The sequence below is a fragment of the Vidua chalybeata genome, chromosome 1, assembly GCF_026979565.1.
Source record: "Vidua chalybeata isolate OUT-0048 chromosome 1, bVidCha1 merged haplotype, whole genome shotgun sequence".
NCBI classification, from domain to species: domain Eukaryota; kingdom Metazoa; phylum Chordata; class Aves; order Passeriformes; family Viduidae; genus Vidua; species Vidua chalybeata.
Window position 1 is genome coordinate 65,972,251 of NC_071530.1, and position 25,422 is coordinate 65,997,672.

The 25,422-nt window shown below is 40.6% G+C and overlaps 1 protein-coding gene across 1 annotated transcript; it reads right to left on the reverse strand.

Annotated features, from left to right (window-relative positions):
* Positions 1-339: 339 nt before the first annotated feature.
* On the reverse strand, positions 340-25,075 carry SYCP2L (synaptonemal complex protein 2 like). The gene is made up of 32 exons (XM_053958643.1): positions 25,040-25,075; positions 23,878-23,902; positions 22,783-22,868; positions 22,560-22,648; positions 22,425-22,459; positions 21,549-21,691; positions 20,996-21,048; positions 20,587-20,632; positions 19,723-19,815; positions 19,574-19,634; positions 19,003-19,151; positions 18,115-18,175; positions 15,697-15,815; positions 15,236-15,305; positions 15,058-15,103; positions 14,414-14,459; positions 13,382-13,443; positions 11,815-11,863; positions 10,653-10,708; positions 9,993-10,047; positions 9,336-9,492; positions 8,214-8,263; positions 7,487-7,583; positions 6,968-7,059; positions 6,745-6,808; positions 5,062-5,193; positions 4,206-4,330; positions 3,636-3,730; positions 2,244-2,343; positions 2,106-2,164; positions 1,578-1,647; positions 340-396 (listed from the first exon to the last, which is right to left on the reverse strand). Exons 1-32 carry the CDS (start codon positions 25,073-25,075, stop codon positions 340-342), a joined length of 2,478 nt encoding a protein of 825 aa, XP_053814618.1.
* Positions 25,076-25,422: the final 347 nt, after the last annotated feature.

A 25,422-nucleotide genomic window follows, 5' to 3' on the forward strand; every position in this document is an offset into this window, starting at 1 on the left:
AAGCGCTTTTACACTTGATAAAGGTGTTAGCAGAACAGTCAAAGTAAGCCAATATATCCATCAATTTAGTGGCTACATCCTTATCTTTAGTTGATTTTTTTAAATTTCTTGATACATAAGGGACCCAATCTTGCAATTTTTCAGAAAAACTGGTTATCAATGCAGGGGTCACAACTGGACCACTCAGCACTATATATTCTTTTTAGGCAAAGAAAAAAAAGGCTTAACATAATGCTTTTTTCGCCTCTCTTTTCATTTAGAATAGACTAACATCCTTCACAGAATCATCTTCTCTATGCTGCATACAAAGTGCTCAAATGCCATGAGCAATGAGGTTTGCTAGTCAGAAGGAACAATGAACACATTTTCTTCTGCCTTCTTCACTGAATGTTCATGCTGCAGGGAAGAACAAAAAAAAAAAAAAAGGTAAGAGAAAACATTGCAAAAATTTATACAAACATTGAAACTCTACAAGATAAGAAATTGCAAAGATCCTGGAAGCACATTTAGACTCAGCTCTTAATTCTCAAGCACCTACCCAGAACAAGTACTTCAGGATGAGCAGCTCCCATGACACAAGTGCTCCTTTCTCAGCCCTGCTGCTCTTTGAGTGTCCTTATTCAGGAGCACCTGTGTCCCTCAGCAACTCAACGCTCATAATGGAAACTCTTCCCTTTGGAAAGGCTCAGGATTCCAACTTTAACTGCTAAAATATACAAGCCCCTGCTTTTCAGCATCTTTTCTAAAATCCCAGGCTCAGTCCACTGTGGTTGACCTCAGGCATAGTTGTCCCTTCAACACAAGGAGCTTTCTCAGCCTTGTGAAGTGCAGGCACATGGCATCCCACACATGGCAGTAATCCATCAATCTTACTGCAGAAATGCTAAACTCCCAAAGCAATCAGATCTGCACATAGACCTGGAACAGCAGCAGTAGCAAAAATACACATCCATGTGATGGGGTGAACAGATGGAAACTAAGCATTGTATCAAAGTTAGCAAAGTATTTGTCTTAATTTACAAGTAAAAACAAGGGCATAAAGTAGTGATTAGACTCTGGAGAGCTTAAGAACTTCAACAGAATGTTTAACCAGGATGTAAATTAAATAAAAAAAGATTGTTTTTTAAAAATCAACCTTGAATACATCAAGCCTAGAAGTTAGCAGGGCTAAAGAGTAGACGAGAGAAAGCATGCAAGGTGTTGTTTGACTGCAGAGCCCTTAGCCACAGGTTGTCATGGATGTGTAACTCCAAGGGCAAATGCATTGAGGGTCACAAACTACACAGAAACTGCCCAAGAACGTGAACTCAGGAGAAACATCACTACCTGATGGCCCTTGTCTTTATATTCTCCCCCAGGCAAGTACTGTTCGACCTCTTCACCTTGTCAAACATTTCTTTCTCAACACTTTCCATGCATCAGAGCCAGAGCTCTCACAAAGAACAAGCCCCACAAATCAGCCAACCAAAGGCTTCCCCTCTCAGGACTTCAGTTTCATTTTCTCACTTCTGACACCAGTCAGTCAGGCCAGAGCTCAGTTCCCCATCCATAGGGAGCTGCTTTTGTATCACACATACCATTGTATTCTGGACAGTGTCGACAAAACTCTTTGCTGTTTCACCCAGGGCTGAGTCAACAGATTCAATTCTGAAAGAAAAATTATCTTAGCTGGTTTTTTATTAAGCACTTACTGGTGAAGTTTGAACAGATATATTTACCACCAAAAATAAACCTGAGAATGGCAGGTTTTTACTCAGCATTTATGCCAACAGTGTCTTTTATACAGAAAATTATCGCCTCCTTCCACCTTCTCTGACCCCTAGACAGAGTCATGTTGAGAGGGTGCATTGCACGTTGTTCCAGATCCTGCTACAGCTCTCCTGAGCAAGGCTCCTCTCCTGCACACTTCCCATACAGAGTTCCCTCATTACACTCTAATTCCAACTGAAAACCCTCACAAGGTTGCAAAAGCTCAATCAGTGGACACCAAGTGAAGATGCCATACTAGGTTTAGAATCCTTTCCCATCTATCAGCAAGGGTACCACCAGCCTAAACAGTGCTCTTTATGACTTGTGAGCACGCAGGACAGCTGGCAGAGACGTACCTTTCCTTTTGCTGGCTGCAGAATGTATTCAGTTTGAGCAGCTGCGCATTCCAGAAATCCTAAAAAGACCCCAAAGAAGCCCCCTGTTACCTGGGAAGGGTGACCTTTTTGGGCTGGCACACAAGAAGCTGTACACACCAGTGCATCCTTCTCCATGGCTGCCAGAATTTGAGTTTCCTTCTCAAGGTTGGCAAGCTCTTCAACAACAATCTTCTGGAAGGTCTCAAATTTATTCAGCCTAGTGATGGAGAGCAGAAACAATTTTGTCACTTCAATGTGCAGTTGTACAAGGTGGACAACGACTCCTTCAGCACCAAATCTACCTTGAGGCAGAAGAAAATTTCACTGCTGAACTACATGGGGCAGATTTGTTCTCAGATATGTCACAGAGCATGTGAATAGCTGCACCAAAGTCACACTGCAGATAAATATGGCTCAACAGCCTGTCCCAAACAGCAGTCAGAGGACTGGGACAGAGCATACAAATGAATTCCCAGCACAATACTTGCACTGCATGCTCTCCCAGGCTCCAGGGAGTTCAGCAGAGACTTCCTGTGCTAAAGACCTCTTTAAGGTCCCTTCCAACCCAAACCATTTATGATTCTATCTTGACACAAACAGCCTCTATGAATTTTCCTGCCTTAGGTTTGATATGTACAGGATGCCAGCAATTCCTAAACCTTAAGAAGGGTTGTGGTTGCAACATCCTTATTGACTTGGGTTTGCCACCATCCCCAGCTGCATTGAGGTAGGAAAACTTTGGCACAGTTCTGCATCCGCTATCCCGTCATCCTGATTAGATCGAAGTTACTTACTTACTTGGCAACCAAACATTGAAGCATCTCACTGCCATCTACTCTTATCTTCCACTACAAAACATATGTTTTTTTTTTCTTTTGGAACTCAAACCTCTCCATGTACCTTAATGACAGCAAATTCTGCTCATGGAGGTCCCATCAATACCAGGGATTTTTGACTTTAAAGGTTATTATTTCATACCCCATTTGATCTAAATCCTAAAAAGTGAATGTGCAATAGATACAGAGGCCTGATACATCCTATATTGTACTTGTAAGTGTAAGTATCTCACTTATACCAAATTCATAAATATTAGAATTTATTTTTTTCTCTAGCTCCTATCTAAGAAATTCAGGATCTGAGAGATTCCTTTTCTTCTTGTCCACTTCATTAAGCAAGTCAGAGCCTGGTTTCTTTCTTAAAAGATTTCAAAATAGAAGCTACTAAGTTGATGACAACCAGAAGTCAGTCCAAGCACTGCTCCATCAACTGTTTTTAACTCAAGCTTGCTTTACATGAATTAACCCATCCTCTCCTCCTACAGGAAAATTAGGACCGATCCCAGGAGTTATACTTCTGAAACTCTTCTTGCATAAAAGAAAAAAAAGACACACACAAGTTATTTTGCCGTACAAAACATAAGTGCAATATCCAGCTCTCAGGTTGGCTTTCACTATCAACCAAAAGTGACACAAAATTGAAGCTGTTTTCAGCCAGCACCAGACCACTTACCTGCACTTATGTATCTCGTTCAGCAGGGCAGACAAGTTCTTCTCTGAAGATCTCAGGGCATCTTGTGTGTTGATCTCCATCCTTTTGTACCGGGACTAGCCATGGGATGTACAGTTAGGGATAGGCAATGGCCCAAGTCAAAACCTAGAAGTCTAGCTTGCAAAACCTTTCCCTGGAAATCTGCAGGAACTTGCAATTCATCTTAGCAGAAACCATTTTAAATCAAATTTAATCTGCAGTAAGATGACACACATCAGCACTACAGATATGATCTGATTTAATTCAGTCACAGTAGTTACACCAAAAAGCCTTGATGTAACCCATGTGACTTCAGGGCAGTGTTGTGTTAGGAAAAACTTAAATAAAATTTCCTTTATGCCTTCCCTGTAACACTTCTCAGAATATATAAGTTCTGTAGCATACTTCTAAGAGCTCCAGACTAACAGACACTGCTGCAAAAGCAATGTCTTTCTCTTGAACACAAACTAAAGATGGGATATTTGCACCAACTCTCTCTGAGATAAACATAACATGATTAATTGCCAAACGTGTGGAAAGAGCTCACATTACCCAGAACAATTTCTTCAGTTGGCCAATAAAGCTTTCAAAGGCAAAAATCACTCCTGAATCACTCAAATCTTCATGGAGCACCTTAGAAAAAAACACATCATCTAGGGTATCGTCCATTTCCTGACCTAGGAGGAAGCACATACCCAGTTAGCATCATGCTGGAAGACATTCTGGAATATAAACCTTCCTGCTACTGAAGGGATTGTCATTCATGTGAGCAACAACTTCGGTTAGAGAGCTGGAATTTGGGACTTGTTCTAGAGCTCACAAGCAGAAGGGAAATGAGCTCAAAAATCCCCAGAGAAATACTTGTTAGAGAGCAGCAGGGAAGGATAGGCACAGTAGAGCAACACAAAGAGCTATTTACAGATACTGAGACAAATGCACAGAATAAAGGCAGAAAATAGGCCACCACTGCTTCTGTCTTCTACTTGTACATTGCAGCGAAAGCCTGAACCTCTTGTGCTCAGAGTTAGCAGTATTTTGCAGTTACTTCATCCATTACCTGCATGTTTTTTTTTTTTCCAGCCCCTGTGTTTGCTGTACTCTGTGTACTCTGGAAAATCATACTCAGAGTAGAACTTGTGGATGTCATGGAGCAGCTGACCAAGTGGAACCCAGATTTCCTTATTCACACCTCTACATACAGTAGAGTATCTCTAGAGTACTCTACAGTATCCACTGCCATTGGCAGTGCTGCAATACCTCCTGCTAATTTTCACTTTTGGATTTTGGAAAAGTCGACCTCTCTACAAATACATCTCTTTAAGCTTCCATGTGACTATGATTTCTGCCACAAGAAAAGAAAAGCTGAAAGCATTTAAGCACTTCACCTTAATTACCAACCAGATTTTACCTTTCTGGATCTCCACTTCATCTTCTACTGAATCAGAAATTTTCTTTGGTGTAGGGTTAATCTCAGGGGGCAAGTGATTTTTCTCCAAACTAGAAAATTTAGGCTTTTTTATGATAGTGCCACTCAGTATATCTAGAAAGAGAATAGAAGATGTTTCAAAGGAAATCTGTCCTTTTGCACGAGGTACATGACAGTGCCTGCTCAAGGAGAAACCACCACTGGAATTACCAATGCTTCAGAAAAGGAGGCAGCCTCATTTTATGGTCTGGCACCACACAGAAAAGGATAAGTCTTCACCTGAAAGCATCTGCCCTTGCAAAAGCAGGGAACTAGCCTGCCTAGTGTTGTACAGGTATTTGGAAAGCTTCCATGACTCCATCTTAAAGAAGGAGAAATTTCCTTTCTTGGCCTGCTACTCTGGCCATCAAAAACTCTGGTGGCCAGCTTCTTCCCATTCCCTTTTCCAACCCAAGTTCTCAAACTGATTATGAAGAAAATTTTTGAAAAGAATATTGAATCAATCTAAACAATCCAAATCAAAGCTGCAGTCTCTACTTTAGGGAAAATTTGCTAAAAACCAAACTAGACCCCCATTCTTTTGTCTCACTGTGCACTTTTTTGGAACTCAGCAAGTTGCCTGTTTGAAAATTATCTTTCTGGAGTCTCCATAGGGCAGAATGGAAGGTGGTGGGGCCCAGAACAGGGCATACAGTCAGACCAAAAGAAGCATCCTGGAGTAGATTTAGAGTTCACAGAGAGTTCAAATGCAGTCAGAGACCACACCTGAAATTCCTGAGCATAACCCTGCTTGTGCCTTTGCATGGCAACAACTCCTTTCCAATTGTAAGGCTGTACAGCAAACAGTGATAGAAATGAACTCCTCAGCATCTATCTTTCCCCAAAATTAAATGGATGTGTTATTGCAGTGAAGGTGTATTCAGAAAACGCTGGCAGGTAAAAGATATATTGGGAACACAAACAGAGCCAGCTCATGAGAAAAGGGATGCTTTTGCCCAAGACCATAACTTCAGTGACTCACTCCATAGTCACAACAGTAACTTGGACTCTTAGAACTACATCAGCATTGAGAATTATTAGGATGAAAACAACCTTATTGCTGCTTGACTTGCTTAGAGTTCAGTTGTTTCCAGCCACAAAGAGATTGTGCTGTACTTTTGAGTTAGTTTATGAAAGCTCAGTTTCATTTTAAAAAAAGATCCTGACGTGCCACTTACCTATTAAAAAAGCTACAGCAGTAATAAGTATTATCCAAGTCCCCATTTAACAAATGCTTATAGCAATGGTTTACATCCATGTTCTTAGGTATAAAGAAAATCAACAACTTGAAGGGATGTTTGTTTTGTTTAAACTGAAGTTGCAGTTTACTTTCAAAACATTAAAAATTATCATTTGTGTGTCTCTTGGGTCATTAGCTTGTAAATCTACACTACAAGTCCCCCTATAATCAAGGACAGGTTTTAAGAGTTAGCAATGAATTCAGGAATATATGTAAAAGCATCTTACCACCGTGTGTCATGATTTACAAAACACAGAAACAGAATTCAGAAAAAAAAGTAATCTCAAAAAAGTCACTGTTAATTTGTATTTGAAAGAAAATAACAGCTTTGGCACCACCTCTTTCTGGTTTTAGCCAACTCTTCCGTGTTATCAAGAGTAACAAACCTGAGTCCTTCCGCTTGCTATTTTCTTCCTCTCTTGATAATTTGCCCGCTGTACCAAGAAACTTCTAAGGAGAAAAAGGAAACAAAATAAGAAAGTACCCACCCTGCAGACAAGCTGCCAGAGGCTTGTCTTGTAACGGGAAACAAAGGGACACGAATCACCGGTTTCAGGCAGAGGGTGCCTGACAGCAGACTGGGAGGAGGCTAAGCCCTGCGTTCTGCACCTGTGTGGCTTTCTCCACGTCACTGGAAGGGCTCCTGGCAGACATACCAAGTAGCAGTGGACTCCCTCCAAGATCATCTGAGAGCGTTTCATCTGTGCGAGAGATGAATAAAAGACACAGGCAATAGAGTTTGAATCCTTTATCTCAATTTAATGACACAGAAAATAAAACTCAAACCCTCTATCCTCTCCTTTATCTTGTCACACAGGGAAGAGGTGGTGGCTCAGACTCAGCCCAAAGGCTGTTTTCTTGGTGGTTGTCAGTTAAGTTCATTCTTTCACCTCTCAATAGCACCAGCTTATCTTCTCCTTGTGCAAGAGACTATCTACAGGACAGGGTCTACCCCTCACAGCCATCACAATGAAATATCACGAGGCAAATATTTATAGAAAAAATGTGAAGGAAAAGTGGCAAAATCAAAAAGAAAAACCCACCACCAAAAAAAGCTCATCCAAAAAGTACAGACCCACACATATCAAAACTCTTCTAATGCACTTAAGAAGATCAAAATAAAAATACCAGCAAGATTCACTGTGGGTAAATCATCTCTCTTGGAGCTAGATGTGCTTTCTTTCCTTAGCATCTCCTTTTGAGCTCTTTGCCTTGATTCTGCCTCCTAAAACAAAACAAAGTCTAAGCCTTATTTAAACATTACTACAGAAGTAGGGGTTGGGGTGTTGTTTTGGAGGGAGTGTTTTGGATGATTGATTTGTTTTTTTAAATACACTAAGACTAGATATATACGTAAAATATGCCTAACACACTGATGGCTCTATCTAGCACCATAGAAGACCTGTGCTCTGAAGTTCAGTGCATGCAAAAGTTCTCCCTTTAGGCATTGGAGATATACATCTGATGTTGTTTCTTATAAGCAGAATACAGGCATTGTAGTTAAGAAAGGAAAACATTCCAGGGGAATATAAAAGCTTTTGGTGTGACTACTAGTTCTGGAGATTTTTTTTTCCCAGACTTTCTGTGTTTCAAATAGGTATATACAAATATATATGCACACACATGTATATATTTGATATGCAGCATTTAACAATTTCTATGAGGTTTACCATGTTTTCTTAAGATCTCCTCCATTAGACCAATAGAGTCGCAAACAGCACTTAGCAGACAAATCTCTATCAGAACATTTGAGAATTAAAATAATACCAATTTATTTAATTCTCTCTTATTGGTACACATTTTACATCCACAATGTTTTTTAAATCTGAGGCACTAAAGCATCACACCTTCTTACCTTCTTTGACTCATAGTCACTGCCACTACTTGCAGAAGACACTGGAAGCACTGCAAGAAGAAAAGCTTCCCTGGTTACTGGCAATGTAAGGAGTGCACTTTACCCAGTTAACCGAATTAGTCACAATGCAAAGCTATTCAGTTTTGGTTTTCTAGCCATTCACAAGATAAAACTTTACAATTCTTCCATTAAATTTCAAAAAAACACCTTTGTCTAACAAAGACAGGTGCAATGATTCAAACATACACAACTCATTGCATGCAGAGCAGCCAAAAAAGTAAAAAAAGACAGGCTCAGCATCTTGTCTGACAGTCCCAGGCAAGACAGTGGGTTGACGCTGGAATGAGAAAACTGCCCTGGAAAACAGTATAAAGAATAATTTGAAGCTCAGCTTTCTTTTGCTTTTTAATCCATTCAGAATCCAATAGCTACCTGAGCAAGCATCATTTCTCCATGAGTGGGAGAGAAACATTCCACCTCACTTAGGACAATTTGATTTCCATTTAGTGGTCACAGCAGCACACAGCCCTGGAGCATGGCTGCAGGGGAGGTCTGCTGCTGGTCAGGCCCGAGCAGAGAATACTATCAGAGATAATCACATCTGACACTCAGAGGATGACTGGCTTATTACTGCATAAATAGGGAAGGAGAATGCCCTGGTCTGCAAATTGTGAGGATTTTCAGGGTTTACTTGCCAAGTCAGTGATGTTTCTGGGGAGGTAAGGAGGGGAAATTTGCAGGAAGGATGTGTGGTAGCTTCAGAAAGATCTTCCTCCTAATGCAGTCAAGAGCACCAACACAGCCATCAGCTCAAGACCCATGGGCTCTTCAGCACCATCACAGAGAGGGCTGCACCCACACAGTTTGTTTAGGTGACAAATGTCCACCTGGACATTTGAACCCCAATTTGGGAAGGAGACAGGAGCCCAGTTTGAGCACAGGGGTATGCAATACATCTCCTCCATAGGGCACCCCTTGCTGCTGGCCTCAAGCCTGCTTTCTCCCACTTGGGAAAGCCAGGATTTGACCAAACGCTCCTTTTTCAAACCATCATCAGCATTTACTTTTTTACAGCTCAGTTCATCAGGCATAGCTAAGTGTCAGTAGGGGAACTAAGCTTACCTTTTAATTTACTTCTCACCCTGGGTCTTTTTCGGGTATAGTCAACAGATTTTGGCATTGGCTGTATCTGAGAGTCAAGGATCCAGCTTTTCTCACTCTGACCGGGGCTTGTATTTTCATTATTGCTTTCAGAGAAAAGGTGTTTCCTGTAACTGGACTAAAGATGCAATTAAGTCCTGTTCACTCAGAAGCCCCTCAGCCATTCCATTTCAGGTGCTACCAAGTTATCCCGTTTCGTCCTCCCCACATTACAACATGTAAAGCTGTGGAATCTGCCAAAACAGCCACAGCCAGCTGTTGAAACAGCTGTATAAAAACATCAAGAGGCAGATGCATGCCTTTTGCCAGCATAGGGTTTCTACAGTATCCTCCTTCCTTGTCTCTCCCTCTCTGCCTAAAATAGTGGCACATTGAGGGGAACAGGTAGCACAGACAATTCACTAGCTGGTCTGGCAGTGATGGTGCATCCTGATCACTGCTTTCAAAATGACAGAGTATTTAGAGGCCACCAGAATCACATTCTTCCACCTCTGCCCTGGGTAGGCCTTAAACTTCAGTTTCTTTATGGGTGCAACAAATTGGTACATGTAGAAATGCACAGCATTCAAATAGGCAACAATCAAAGGCTCTAGGGATGCAAAAGCATAGACAACCCACCTGCCTTCTCTCAAGATTGTTTAATTCCTTGGTCCTGCTTCTTGTTTCATAAGTCCTGCCAAGTAACACGAAGACCCAAAATTAGAGTAGCAAACACAGCAATAACACACCACAGCATGGTGGAATGGGCACAGACAAATAGAGGTGGCAGGGGGGCCCTTAAGAGTTCAGCAGAAGAACCAAACTGTTAAAGAACATACAGCAGCCAATTTTTTCTTTGCCTGGATTTTGAAAGTAGTAATTCAGGGATATCTAGAAATCAGCACTTTTTAAAATAAAAATTAATCTGCATACATTAAGGTGGCAAGTCCCTGGAAGCTTGCTGTGACTGGAAGGCAGCCAAAGCAAGGCAGGGAGTTTAAGCATTTTTCAAAAATTAAATCAGTCATTTTTGCATATGGTCAGGAAAGGATGATGTTGAAGAGTTAAAATATTATTGTCAAAATTGACAGGAGTCACTATTTTCTCGAGTAACCTTTAGGTACTAATTTAAATAAAGATATCAATAACATCCACAGATAATATGCTAGCTAAGCAAGGAACTACTGTATTAGAAAAATCACACAGCCTTTTGGATCCTAACTTAAAAGATCTTAACCAAAGCTATGAGCCCTTATTCACATAGCAAAAGGTTCATAAACACTGAAAGTATAATTGTACCTCTGACTTTGTGAAGAAATTTTCTGGGCAAGAATCTTTCTTTTGGCTTCAGCAACCTGAAAGCAGAGAGTTGTCTTAGAGCCCAGTTATCCCGTAAAATACTCTATATATTCAAAATAGATCAGAATTCAGAAGGGAAATGGATTACCATTCCTGCTCAGAAATTTCACTTTTTAATGGAATGGGATTTGTTGAATGAAACAGTGTCATAAATTATAATAGACAAACAGTTGAACCTTAAACAGAGTTCCTTTCTCTTTTCCTTGGTTTATGAATAATGATCATTTTAAGCACCAGCATCACAAGACATGTCATTTGAATCAATAGCAGCGCTGGCAGCAGCACTGTAAGCAAGGTGCAGGGCCCCTGGACAGCTCTGGGACCGGGGCAGGGTGCCATTGGGCAGGGATGTATGCTGACACCCAGTGGCAGCAGCAAAGATCAGGCCATGTCCAGTTTATAATAAAAGAGAAATTTGGGGTGTTTCATTCAGCACCCATTGCCTCACAGTTAGCAGGCGCCAGTGACAGCCCCCACATCAGGGAAGAGGCTGAAAGCCAAAAGGTTTGTCCAGCCCAGCCACCTTGATGGAAGCTGTCAGGAGCAAGTTCACAACTTCCTGGGAAATCCCACACTGGGCAAAGTTTCAAAGCAGTCAAAATGATTAATTTTTATTCCACTCTTTTATTTTTTTTTTGAGAGTCTGCAAATGTAAGCCAAGCAGAATTTCCAACAAAAGTTTTGTGAAGACTAAGCTTTAACCAGGGATTCCCAGTTTGCCAAGTACAGCTTGAAGGGGATTTCAGTCTCTTCTACTTATCCTAGGAGGACAAAGTGGATGCTTAGCAATCTGCTTTTGATATTCAGTAAAACACAGAGGCTGGCCTTCAATCAGAGACATCCCACGACCTCACTGAAGCAACAGCTCAAATGTCTGTTGGTGTTATCATGCATTACCTACCACAAAATTCACTTAGTGATGAGCATTCTTGCCACTAAAAAAATCCATTTCCACCACACAAAGAACACAAAAAATCTTAGGTTTCCAGTTGTCTGTGTTACTATAACAGCATGTCCATCCTTACAGCATTTCTGCTGTAGTTTATGTCCCCTACTTCAAGCTACTACTGCATTAGATGCTGAGTTCCTGTCTCAAATTTACCTTTTCGTGACTTGAGGAGTCTGAGTTTTCAAAATCATAGAGGTCCTTCCTGCAAGTCAACATAAATATGGCAGTCATGTACAATAGTGAAGAATCACCCTATAGAATTCCATTAAGAATAGGGAGGTGACAACATATTTTTTTTTCCTGAGCCCCCTCTCCTCAGATACCTTATATGCCTAAAAGTACTGTTTTCTAAGCTTCTATAAAATACTTGCTCCTTTTCTACTTAGTCTTTTTGCTGTCTTGATTTTTGCTTTTTTAAATAGTAACTTTTTAAAAAATATTCAAAATATAGAAATTAACCTATCCCTTTTTATGTAGAAAATATTTTGTTCTCACATCACCCATAGTAGTACACGGTAGGAAGCAGTAATGAGTGGAAATATAACATCAGAAGAATTTTAAAAATTCCTTTTAATTACCTTTTGAAAGTTCTAGTATTTGATATTTGTTCTCTAGTCTCTTCTCTGTGTACACCTAGATCTTGTTTTCATGTCCTCCAACATTTAAACTTAACTGTAGTTTTGTAGCTCTCTCCAAATTGTAACTATTTCTAAAAAATACTACAACAACTGCCCAATATACAGTACATCTTTTTACTAGTAAAAGAATGAGAAGACTAAAGAGCTGAGATCCTCGCCAAAGCTTCCCGAAGGAAACGCTCATTTCCAGACGAAACGCTAGAGGGAGCAGAACGACCAAGCTAAGTTCCTCACCTCCAACTTCTACACTGCTGCTCCTGTTTTAAAACTGGTATTTGCTGCATCAACTTGTCTTAAAATGCACAAAACAAAAAACTTCATTAATCCCTGCATCAACTTTTCCTATTCTTACCTACAGTCAGTCAAAAAAATCATCTAAGCACTTGGGGTTTTGGGAGGTTTTTTGAGTTAAGAAACAGTGGGCTGAAGCAGGACTCCCATGGAAGTCCCAGAACAGGAGCAGAGATCCTCACACAGTTCATTTGCCCTCCTGCCCAGCAGCAGGCATTAACTTGAACACAACACTTGGCAGAGTGTAGGAGGAGGGCTCAACAAGGCATACTTTCAGTGCCACAGGCTGCATACAGCCCCCAAACCTTCAAGTGTTTCTTCCTGCAGTGCCCTCAGCTTTAAGTGCAAACAGATAGATGTAGGGGTGCAAGGGAAGGGGAGAAACTGAGAAAGAGGCCATCCTGAAGCCCTAGGACCCATGATGCCAAGGAACTGGGACAATATTGAAGAAAACTTAAATATTTGTGAAAGAAGGTGGAGCTCAGAACTCAGCTCACTGGAGGATTATGATTGGGCAAGGAAAAAGCCAACATGCCATGACATAATATCACAGAGGTAGAGGGCATCTTTGGCATGCTAGGGTTAGCCTCTGAGATCTTTATCACTTTGGGCACCCAAAGGGTCCTACAGAGACAAGTTATGACCCTTCATTGCCTCATACTTGTTTTTCTGCCCATTCTAGATATCATGCCACCCTCCATGGGGACACCCTTCCTCCCTGAGTGCTAGAAAAGGTCTAAAATGACTTGGTACACCAGTTCCTGCATGGGCACAGAGCTTGTGTGTCATACCTGCCTTCAGCCCTCTTCTTGGCCAAATTCGTTTTCCTGTTTCTCTTTTTGCTGGTAACGTCCTTTGGAAAAGGAGAGAGTTGCAGGATCTAAAACAATAATACCTAAAGTCACGTTCTGATTCTAGAGCCTGGCAAAAGCAGAGAAAAAGTGTGCCAGGAAACTTCCCTCCTTCGTCTACAACAATTTTCCAGGTGCAACTGTTGCCTGTGGTACTTTCCTACCACAAAGTATGGGATTCATAGAGCTGAAACTGGGGGGTCAAGAGGGTGAGAGAGAGAAAGTAGCTCAAAATCTTTGAATTCACTGTAGAGTGGACAAGTGCTACAAAACAACTGAACTGCAGTAAAAAATATTAAAAAATAAAATCTGAAACTAGCACTTGGAAACGTAAACCCAAGAACAAGTCTAAAATGTTTCTTAGATAAGTATCTAAGCTCAAAAATATTGCTTTGGGAATTTAACTTTTCTCATATAGTGCATTGACTTATTTGTTTTAATACATGGACACACCAATAGAATTTTCCAAGTGCAACTACAGGTGACTCTCGGTTACTTGGTAATTTACCCAAGCTGCAAATTCTTACATGGGAGAGTCATTAGAGCCCAGATGCAAACCTGAATGAACACATAGGTAGAGGGCCAAGGCTTGCTTCCATTCAGGAAGCAATTATTCCCCCTTCAGGAAGGGTGTGCAAGTCTTGTGACACACAAGTATATCCCACACACCACTGCACTCCTGGACACAGGCACAGCACATGGCTTTGGAGCTGTGTATGTGCTGAATAAACTCCAGTGAGCTTGAATCACTTGGCTTGTCCCCTCTAGGATGAGGTCAGCAGCTGTTGCCTTTGCAGCTCACTCCTGGTGCTAAGTGGCACAGCACATCAGGTGTGACGCTCTGTGGGCTCAGGACACTGCTCAAAGGCACAAGTGGGTCAACCCATCCCAGCTTTCTTCTCCAACTCCACCAGAAAATCTCTTCCCTACCCTGCATCTCTTCACTCAGGGGGACCCCCAAGGCACACATACCTTTGCTATCTGCTCATCCATAGGTTCTTCCTCTAGGGGCTTCTCACTGGGGACAAGAGGACACGTGAGGGAGCTGTTCATCTAAAGACCAAAACCTTTGTGAAGTATTAAGTGGGGGGGAAAAACCCCAAGCTTGGAACAATTAGCACCAAAACAATGACTTAATGTAGAGGGAAGAAAGGTAATCAATAGCTCTACAGAAGTCCAGCTCCTTAACTACAAGAAATCCTGTCCTGCAAAGCTCTGGGAAAAAAGGGTGAATTCAAATTCACATAATCTATCACAAAGTCATGGTACCCATTATGAACAATCTCACATTTTGCAAGCTCAGGTTTCACAGCTGAAGTTTAACTGTCTGTAAATCAGCTGTGGGCTCACCTTGCATTTGGACTAAATCCATGATAAGAAAAAAGCCACACTAAAGCAGCTAGTAACCAACTTTTCAGCAACTCCAAAGTACTGTAACTCCAGGCAAACAGCCTTGATGCCTAGGTGGCAAAACAGAATCTTCAATTTAATAATTGATTGAAAAACCTCAAAATTACGTATATTAAAACCCCAGAAGGAAGAAAAAACCCAAATAAACACACAGAAGAAAACCACAAAAAACTCACTTTGCAACTTTCTGTCTGCAAGACACTCACCTAGGCGTAGCTTTCATCCCTGACAGTGGAGTTTCGGAGTTTTTTTCTGAAGAAAGCAAGAAAACTATAGTTTTACCCTATGAAACTTTATCTATTTTTGCTGCAAGACCCGCAAAAGCAGAGCCTTCAGCATGACAACTGGGTCAGACTTAAGGTACTGAAGGGAGCCATGCCTGACCTTGGTTAGCATCTTGCTGGTCAGTCTGCTGGCTCACTGTAACCATGGCAACACCAAAGTTGACCATTTTCTGCTTGAAAACATGAAACCATGAACAAAACATGCATATGATCAATAAAAAAGTGGGAGTTTCTACAAACAGGTTTTTTAGAGGCAGCCTGTGGCAAGAGCTGAATGGCAGATTCATCATTGCCCACATGTAAAAACCTTTTAAGCTGCATGTGATACTATGGGTTTCTCACTAAAAGCATCCCACTGTCCTCTTACAATAAGTTTTTCTTTTTTTTTCTTTTTTTAAAGCGATTTTGCCAAAATTGCAGCTCTGGAGATAAGTATTTGAGCTGAAGAGATACAAACCAGTTTTCTTTGAAAGAAGGTTTTAGTTGCACCTGTAAAAAAAGGCAGACTGGAGGAAGTGAAAAGGGGCACAAGGACTGTTCCATCATGCACCAAACACTTACTGCTACAGTCCCTGTTAACTGATGTCTGTGCTGAGAGGTTAAGTTGTCTTTTTGAGTCTCCACGTTTTCAGAGTTTGAAGGATCTTTCCTCCTCTGTGTGTTAGAGGGCACAGGTGTTTCTGCAGAACAGCCACAGGGGTGAGAATGTCGTCACAGTAATTGAACATACTCACTACCCCTTCTGTCCATTCCCAGACATGCATGCGTAAACTGCAGCAGTGCAACCTTTTAGGCATGTCCCAAGCTCACATTTAACAGAACAAACCCAAGTATCTTCAAAGTACCCAGTGAAGAATTGCAATGCTAAAAAACAACATATAGGCTCATCAATATAGGATGAAGATATGCAAGTTTATGATCTTACTACTTATATTTCTACATTAACTCTTAAGCTCTGGAAGACATGGAGCAAGCCTTTGTGTCTGACTAAAGCAGGGGGATCTTCCACCACCTATGTTTTCCTCCACTGAGTCTCTATCAGGCACTGCAAAATTTGTTTCAATGCAGATTAACTACCTTCTGTCCTTTGTACTCCTTGATTGCTTCAAGTAGCAGGGCCCACCTTGCACCTCTGTGTGCTCCATAGTGGGCACTGATAAAGGAACTCCTAGCTCATCTGCATCCCAGAAGCTGGAGGAATTCCATTCTAGCTTATTTTAGGCTGTAACTGGAGGAAATGGGAAGGACTACTGAAGAAGTTACTGCCCCAGACATTTAGGGCTGGAAGCGGCTCTTTCAAGAATTTACCTGGAGAGATCTGAAATGCACAAGAACTTAGAGGAAAGTAAAAATTTATTTTTAATGTTGTCACAGAAAGAATGCTACCTATCCTAAGAGCTCTTCAAATTTAATTTGTTTTCAAGACAGTAGGTGATAGCATTAGGAAGAGCTGTGATTTCACAGCCTTAGAAGATGTGGAAATATTTGTCAAGTAAATTACACCGAAAAAGGATCCACACAAAAAGTAATCACACTAAGACCTGAAATACAGCCAGTTTTGGAGCAAAGACAAATCCCAGCCTTCAAAGTTAAAAGATCACCATACAGGAAAAAAAAAAAAAAAAACAACCAAAACCTTCCAAAAAATTTTATACCAAAGTTGAGCTGAAAAAGCATTTCCTGTTTAAGACCAATTTTGATCACACACACCTCCTGCTTTTTTTGCTATAAGCAACTTTTCCTTAAGGCTGTGACCTGCAGTTTGTAGGGACTTACAGAAGAATTTCAGAGCATAAGAAGGAAAGGAGTTACTCTCTCCCTTTCTTGACAAGTGCAGGACATAGACCATCCTTTGGGTCAGACACAGAAATGACACATCTGTACTTCAGGCTCCAAGTTACCTCAACAACTACTGCATTTAGAACATAATAAAATTCTGCCAGATGATCCTGGAAGAAGATGCCTTGCAGGAGATGTTCACTGGCAGCAGCACAGGAAGCACCACTATTTGATGATGGAAAACTTAATGTGCCCAGTTTGAAGAAACACAAAGCACTGGCTGTAGGGTGGTGAGAATATGGAAATAAATGCTATTCCAGGTGCAGCTAAGAGCCTGTCCTACCTTAAGGCAGACAGCTACTTTTGTAGCCAGGGCACACACAGAGACAGCCCTGCAGTAGAAGGTATTTACAGCATCAGGTCACCTCCTGCAGAGGAGCTGGGCTGCTGCTCACCTTTACCCACAAATAGGTACCCACAAAAGGTGAGCACTTCTGCTCCCCCAGGTGTTCTTTCACAACAGCTCCAGGCACCTCCAAGGTATCATCCACTGTACTTGGGGACAGGAGACTGGAGCACATCATTCATTAGTACATCACTTTGTTCAGAAAAAAACAGAAGTTTTTCCCTCCCTGCAGGAAGCTTTAGTAGAGGTTGCCCCACCATATGCACCCCACTGCACAGAGAAGAGCTTGTTAAGTGCCAAGGTGCAAGTACTGGCCCCACCAGAGAACCTGTGCTTTCAGAAGGCCAAAGGCACCCCCATGGCATGGCCAAACCAGAAACCAGGCAAGCCAGAGGGGAGGACAGGAGGCTGCGTCCCACCACACCTGCAGATGGAGGAACAGTTCTGCTCTTCAGAGGTGAGCCAGCAGCTGAAGTGTGCCTTGGCAGGCCACCTGCCAGCACACAGATCCTGTCTCCATGAGCATTCCCCTGCCACCCCAGCAGCACAAGGCCATGGTGCCCAGCCTGCACTCCCTGGGCCAGAGGAACTCAGCATCTGCCACAATCAGAATTACCAAGCTCACGAGGCAGAAACAGTAGAAGACTGAGCTTGGGCATTGCTTGTTTTTTTTTTCCTTTTTTTTTTTTTAGGGGAGGTTACCTGTAAGCTGTGGACTACAAGTAAAAATGATAATTTGAAAACAGATATTTAAATTTAATGAAAAAACACAATTGAAAAAAAAAAAAAATCACCTGCTTCATTCTGCATGGTTTCCTTCCCAGAATGGACAATCTCATCTTCAGACTCAACTATCTGTTAGTATGAATTAATCTTATGTGAAAGTGGTCTTAAAAAAAGTAGTCTTTATCTAGTAAAGTCGGCTACTTCATACAAAACTAACAGTTGCTAATTGCCAGCAACAAATCAGTGGATACTAATTGAGTTATCATTTGGAAAGGTCTTAGCTCCTTTAAGGGCAAAAGACAGCCACTATATTATGGTTATTTACTGTCATGTAAGCTTTTCTGCAAACACCACAGACTGTGGATGAATTACAAATCATCAAAAAATTACTATATTAGCATTTGGGGAAAAAATAAAAAAAAATCTTACACAATTTATGGTCTTTTACATTAGCTAATAAAAATCTTGAGATTTTAAAAGCACTCTATTCTTTGTCTTGAACTCCTATCTACAAAGTCAGTCTAAGATTTGTATTTTTCAGCACAACTCCAGGTTTTTGTGTAACAATTTGTTCATCCTGTGCAATATAACACTTGGAGCCATATGTGAGAGCATGTTTATACTTAAAGTTATGCCACAGGCTTTATTTTCTATTTCAGAAACTCAGGAAAAGTTATAACACAAGGAATTAATTAACAAATCATATTAACCTTTCAGCTTTTAAACCATAAATTTGAGTACCTTGAAATTTCTTTCCTAAAGCACCTAATTTCTCTTCCAGGCCAAAGCTTAGAACATCTATGTAGAGCATCATAAATCCACAGTGGGAAGACAAATATATAGTAAAGAGAGACAGAGAAAATAAAGAAACCACAAAACACAAATCCCACAAACCTACATGGCTTTGTCCAGTGTAAAATATAGTTAAGAAAAAAATCCCACATATTAGAGCTTACCATCAGTTTTTCATCTCCCAGGACTTTTCTAAGTGCACTTAATATTTCAAACTCAGCACTGAAAACCAGTTTGACTTTTACTGCTTCTGCTTTGTTAAGAGCAGCGGGTATCTTCATAAAAATTTTAACAATCTTTTGTCTATCTTTCTCTGTGTAAAAAAACGAAACCAAAACAAACAATCAATTACATTTGTTTTAGATCAAGACCTTCTTATGTTAACCCAAAAATGTCTGAGTAATTGTTTGGGATTTTTAAAGTGTCTTTTACATCTTGCCCATGCATTTCCAGTTACTCTGCTCATTTCTTTCCCGTTGAGTCTTGGTTATTCTGTTCCCCAGGGCACCTATAAACTGACACCTCAAGCTGTCCTGCTTGGGGGGGGGGGTGGTATTGTGCAGAATGGGCCCACACACAGTCCAACAAGCAGAGCTAGTGCAGGATGACCAAAGGACAAGGCAGAGAGGGAGGAGAATAGGCAGGAACACCTTGGTGATGGTGAGATTTTAGGTTTACTCTGTGTGCTTCATGGACCCCCAGCCAAATAGGATAATCTTGTTGGGAAAATCTTACCCTTCACACTGTAACTGCTGATATTTTCTTTTGACAGCCTCACAGAGTCCCAAAGAACTCCCTTTGAAAACCAAAGCCATCATGTCAGAAGGGCTGAGGGAATGCCACTGGCTTAGGCTAACCCAAGGCCACCTGGGCTTTGCTGTTACCTCATCACAATCCACATAGAAAGTCACACTATGGCTGCCAGCGTTGAAGTCAATCCAAAACTCCTCCAGTTTCTCATCTGATGGCTTCTTCACCTGGTGAAGAGGAGTGGCACCGTTGTTCCCCAAAAAGGCCCACAACTGCTATATCAGTCACAAGTTCCTTTCATGAGAGAAAACTGGAAAGTGCTACCCTACGTAAACATCCATACACCTTGCAGAAAACAAGAGTTCAGATCACACTGTGGGGTGCCAGCCCTCTGCTCACCCAACCACACCCACCACAGACATGGATCTACTTCAGCCACAGGAGCAGAAACGCGCAAATGCTCGCATGATTGTGCCAGGAAAGAAGCTGTGGAAGCTCTGTTTCTGAGTGCTTGAAATAACCAGAAGCAGTGGAACTAGCTTCCATCTACATGGGTTTGATTCAATATGACTGTCAGGAATGGTGCCACAGTTCATTTAATTGAAGACCAGTGAAGCAAACTGCAGGATCTGCAACTCTTCTCTGGGGGCATCAGGCTAATCTTGTTTTCTGGCAGTCTGGAAACAGCTCTGCCAGAGGACTCAGTGTTGTCCCGTCCTCCTGTTTCTTTTTAGAACTCTCCTCTGTCATCACCATGAAGAGAAGCATTGCCTCTATCACTTGTCTGATACAACAGCAAAGTCAGCAGCAGTAATTTGGGAGCTATGTGACAAACAAGCCAACTTCCTAGCTAGAAAAAAGGTTATACTCTACACTCCAAGAAACTGAGCTCTTGAAAAAGAGGCAGGGGGAAAACACCTCAAACATTTACCACAGAAAGCAACATTTCAACAGCCATAACACTGTATGGAAGGTGTCAGAGCTTTAAGGGCTATTACCTCATTCATGTCAGCAAAAGCAGATATGCAAGGAAATGAATAGACTCTGGAAGAAAAGCAGACTTCACATGATACATTCAACATTAGAGTCTGACTTCAATTGCTTTATTTTTAATAAGATTAGTAACCAATTTTATTGTTCAAAGAAGAATTTAAAATTTTCTAAAAGTAAATGAAACTTGGATAAGCTAGAGACTACAGTATTTTAGAAGTGGTTAATTATCTTCATTGATCTTACTTTTAAAAGAATCACCATAAAATGTATAAAATTTACTTCTTAAAAACAACTTCATTCTGCACATGTGATATAAAATATCTTTTTTAATATAACCCAACACATTTTACAATTCTGTTTATTTCCCTCTGCAGTAATGATGCCACCAATTTATTCTGTTGGTTCTCAGCTTACCTTCTTTTACCTCCAAGCCTTTCATTTAGTAAATTAAGAAATTTTCTGCAGTCCTTCAAGACAAATGACACATTATTAAAAAAAAAAAAAAATCAGGCTACATTTCCTTTGCAAATACTTATTCTGTTGTGTAGAATAACTATTTGCTGTGTAACATCTACTGTCCAGTTAAAAGCTTTAAACTAGTCAGTGGAATGCCAAAGACCACTAGGAAGAAACCCTCAATTTACTACAAAAGGTTAGACCCAACTTAAGACCAATAAGAACGCAAATATAAACCCTGCAAAATAACTTATATATGCATTATTTATATTTTTTTTACTTTTTTATCAGTAAAATAACTTACAAGTAGGTGCTATTTTAATAGTATGTAATTTAATATTTACCATATTAATAAAAAAAAAGGTAAAACATGCCATACACAAATAACTATGTGTATTTATAAAGTCAGTTTTGTAGGAACTTCTTGCAAGGACACCCTGGCTTAACTCAACCAAATCTAGCCCCTATACAGACTTGTCAAGTATGTTGTTTTCAAAATAAGGACCCTTACCGTCTCAAATTCTCGATCCTTGATCTCTTTGAAAGCTTCAGCAAGATAGTTATCTTCAAACCAGTGGTGAACAAGGTCATCCCTCCATTTTTTCATCATTAACCTACAAAGTGCTTCTGAAAGGGCAACCTGAAGGTCATAATCTGCCGGGTAATCATAAGCACAGGATAAATATCGTCCCTCCGGCATAACCGAGGGTTATAGCATTGCTACTCTTGCCGTTTTATACTACACAGGCACATCCATCCTCTAGCCTTGGTTTCGCCTAGGAGAACAGGGGAGGGTAACAGCCAAGCGTTGGCTCAGGCATCCTCAGCTCCCCCAGCACACTGAGATCGAGGTACAGAGCACTGCAAACCATGACACACGCGAGTGCACTGGGAGATGTGCTTGGGGCTCAGGAAAGGGATGGGAGCAAACTCATCACTAACCCACTAGGATTAGGCCACATTCCATATACCACGGCAATACTCTAGAAAGTGCTATTATTAGGAGAAAACAAAAAAGATTTCACTCAAGAGGCCATTAACTTTTTAAATTAAATTTTGTCCACATCATGGCAAAGCAATTCAAATTTAATTTTTTTAAGACTAACAGCCAGCATATTCTCTAAACACATACATAAAGCTGATCTAATTACTTTTCTACATAAATCAGTTTAGCCTGCCTGATTAGTCAATATGCATTGTTAATACCAACCAGAAAGAGCTAATGCATTGCTGCATTTAACTTTCTTATTTATATTTTGTTAAAGCACATTTGACTTGCCTCCTTAAAAAAAAAAAAAAAAAATCAACCCTTGACAAGGAACTATAATTTAAATTATAATTCATCTATAATAAATAAGTAGATGAGGTCAACTGGAGAACTTCTTACCGCCAACCTCCAGTATAGTTTTTGCAAGGTCTTTCCTGAAACAACATAATGCCAGAAGTTAAAATGGAAATAACTAACTCCTTATCCAGAGAAGAGAGTATTTAGGTACAGAAACAGGAGGGGAAAATCACTTACGTAAGTGAGCATATCTCCTCAGAGAGAGGGAACTTCTTTCTCTCCTCCCGTGGGAGACTGTCAAGTATAGAGTTGAGGGTCCTCAAGGCCTTTCCCCCCCAACAAGAGAAGGGGTAGAAAATGAAGGGAAATAAATCAATAACATAATTTCACATCTTTTTATCTAACTACAGAAACTTTCACACAAATATATCCAATTTTCTCCTCCTAGTAAGAATCTTACCTCCAGATGCAGAGCACAGCAAAGATTTGCTTCTGTCACTAGGCGCCCTAGTTCAGGCAAAAATAAATTCACTAGCTCTTTCTTCCCTAGAAAAATAATTTGAAAGGTACAGCTAGAAATGGGTGGTGTTCATATAAAAATAGTTGAAGCAACAAGAGTTTGTTTTGTTGAAGGAATAAAAACATCCCAGCTGTAAATTCATTTTAAGACAAAGCTTCCAACCATCTAATCCTAGATAGAAAGGGGAACTGGTATCTTCCATCTAAAAAAAAAAAATGCTCCAGATACACTAACTTCTGACCTGGGTAATTATTTAAAGAGGCATAGAATAGAAAGGGGAAGCTAATTACTAGCCACTAGAGAAAACCTGAATATACAGGTTTTGTCAAAGTCAAGAGAGCAAACCAATAAGGTATTAACCAGAAGATGCTTGTGCCACTCTGCTCCCACTAGAATAAGATACAAGGACAAATAAGCACACATTAACTGACCCACAGCGCAGTGCTTCATTTTTACATGGATTGTGAGCCTGGATGTCTGGTCACATAGATATTTTCTGAAAGCACCTGCTTCTCCCCTAACCCTAATGTAAAACCTGCTGCAGCTACAAAACAAAATTTTGCTGCTGAAATGAATGAGACGGACATCTCTCCGCTGAGTCCAGAAGGCTGAAGGAGTTACCATGTTATGCTATGGAGATGGTTGCCTTCAGCTAGGGAATGACATCTGATGCCAGAGCAAACAGATGCACAAGAACAGACTGTCTAAACTGAACCCCTTTCAGAAGCCACTTACTCTGATCAAGTGAAATGCTTGATGCTGACCATTTAAACAAGATAACAGAGATAGATTTTTCAGCATGTACATAGCAAGAACACAAAGAAAGAGAAAGGTTTTGTGCTTCAACATAAATGTTAATGAAAATTGACTGAAGAGAAATCAGCTGGAGAATTTAAAAAAAATAAATTGCAGAGAGGAAGAAGTAGAAAGCTGAAGAGAAAAGAGAAAGGGGACAGAGTTCAAGCAGAATGAAGAAATGTGCTCCCAGATTAATATTCATGATATTGAGGAATGGAAGGAAAAAAAAATACTGACCTTCATTACTGCATTTGCAAATCACCTGACAGAAAGAGTAAAAGAAGCCTTCACTAGCACAACACCATCCAAGAACTGCAGTACACAAAGTGCCAAGCTGTTTTTGTACGCCTTCCTCACCCCCGCAACTTTCAAATGCTAAATTACATAAAACAGTATGTACCCACATCAGAATAACATAAAACTCTAGTGTACCCACATCAGAAAAAGCCACCTGATCCAGGTATGTCACATATGGTCACCCTGATCATACAATATGCAGGGAGGGTAAAGGTAGCCAAGCACCCACTTCTGCCAGAGATTTCAGGGTGTTGAAGTCCCTTGAGGAAAATTATAAACAACTCCATAACACAAAACACTTTCTCCTCCACAGTGAAAGCATGTGGAAGAAACGTAGCAGGAAGACATAATTCAAAATAAATTCAATTTTTGGGAAAATAAATGGGTATTTTATAATTTCAAAGTGGTTAGTACAGAAAGAAGGAAGCTTGATTTTGCTCAACTATCTTTTAGCTGAACTCCTGAAAAGAGCCATAGGTATTGATATGAATTCTGATGCACAAAGTGACACAGTTCCAGTAAGCTACAGGCAACAAGACTGGGAGCAACAGCTTGGGGGGGAAAAAAGCTAAAAAGCATTCTTCCTATTACAAATGTTACATCACTAGGCCTCTAACACCCTTAAAGTCATGAATATTTAAAGTTCGAACCTAAATGAGAGTTGTAAGTAAGTTTGATCATTGTTTAGAATTAAATAATCTGTTTCAAACAGAGTAGGACCAAATTGCCAGGAGCACCTTAGCAAACATGAAGTGCAGTTCAGTGATACTAACTTGTGGGTTTTAAAGAGAGCTTCGGCTCACAAGCTTTTATTTAAAAAATGCATCAGTATTTCTTGCAAATTTTTCTAAAAAAACCAAATACTTCAAGCTATAAAATGAGAAAATGCTTCTCCCAAGTGTGTCAAATCTCAGCCAGACCCCAGCCTGGAGCACACTCCTAGACAGTGCCCACCCACACCACCTAGGCTGCATCCCAGGCTCAGCCTGAGGGCACCATGTCCATGCAATTATTTATTTTCTAACAGGAAATTCTTTGTGAACAATAGCTATCTTATCCAAAAAAAGTCAACCCTTCTGTCCCCTTAAATGCACAAACATACCAATGCAGAATCAAAGAAGTCTTCAAGCAGTAACATCAAAAATTTATTCTCATTTGGGTCGATGACGGTCACAAACGCTCTTGCTCTTTCAAACCAAGATACCAGGTAAAAGTTAAAAAAAAGAGAGTTAAAAACTGAGAAGAGGAATTAATAGTCCTAAATTATATATGTCTGCAGGAAACCTTACAGAGTGTTTTCATCTTTAAACTTCAGAGTCATGTACTGTGTCAAAAGCTACACGGCTTTAAGGAGTTCAAATTTTGCTAGGAGGACATGAAAAGTGCTATTTCCCCCTTCCCTTCCTAGCCCCCCTTTTATCCTCCTTTCTTGTCCAAGGCATCCACCCATGGTGCTCAGACACAATACATGCTGTTAGTAGCACC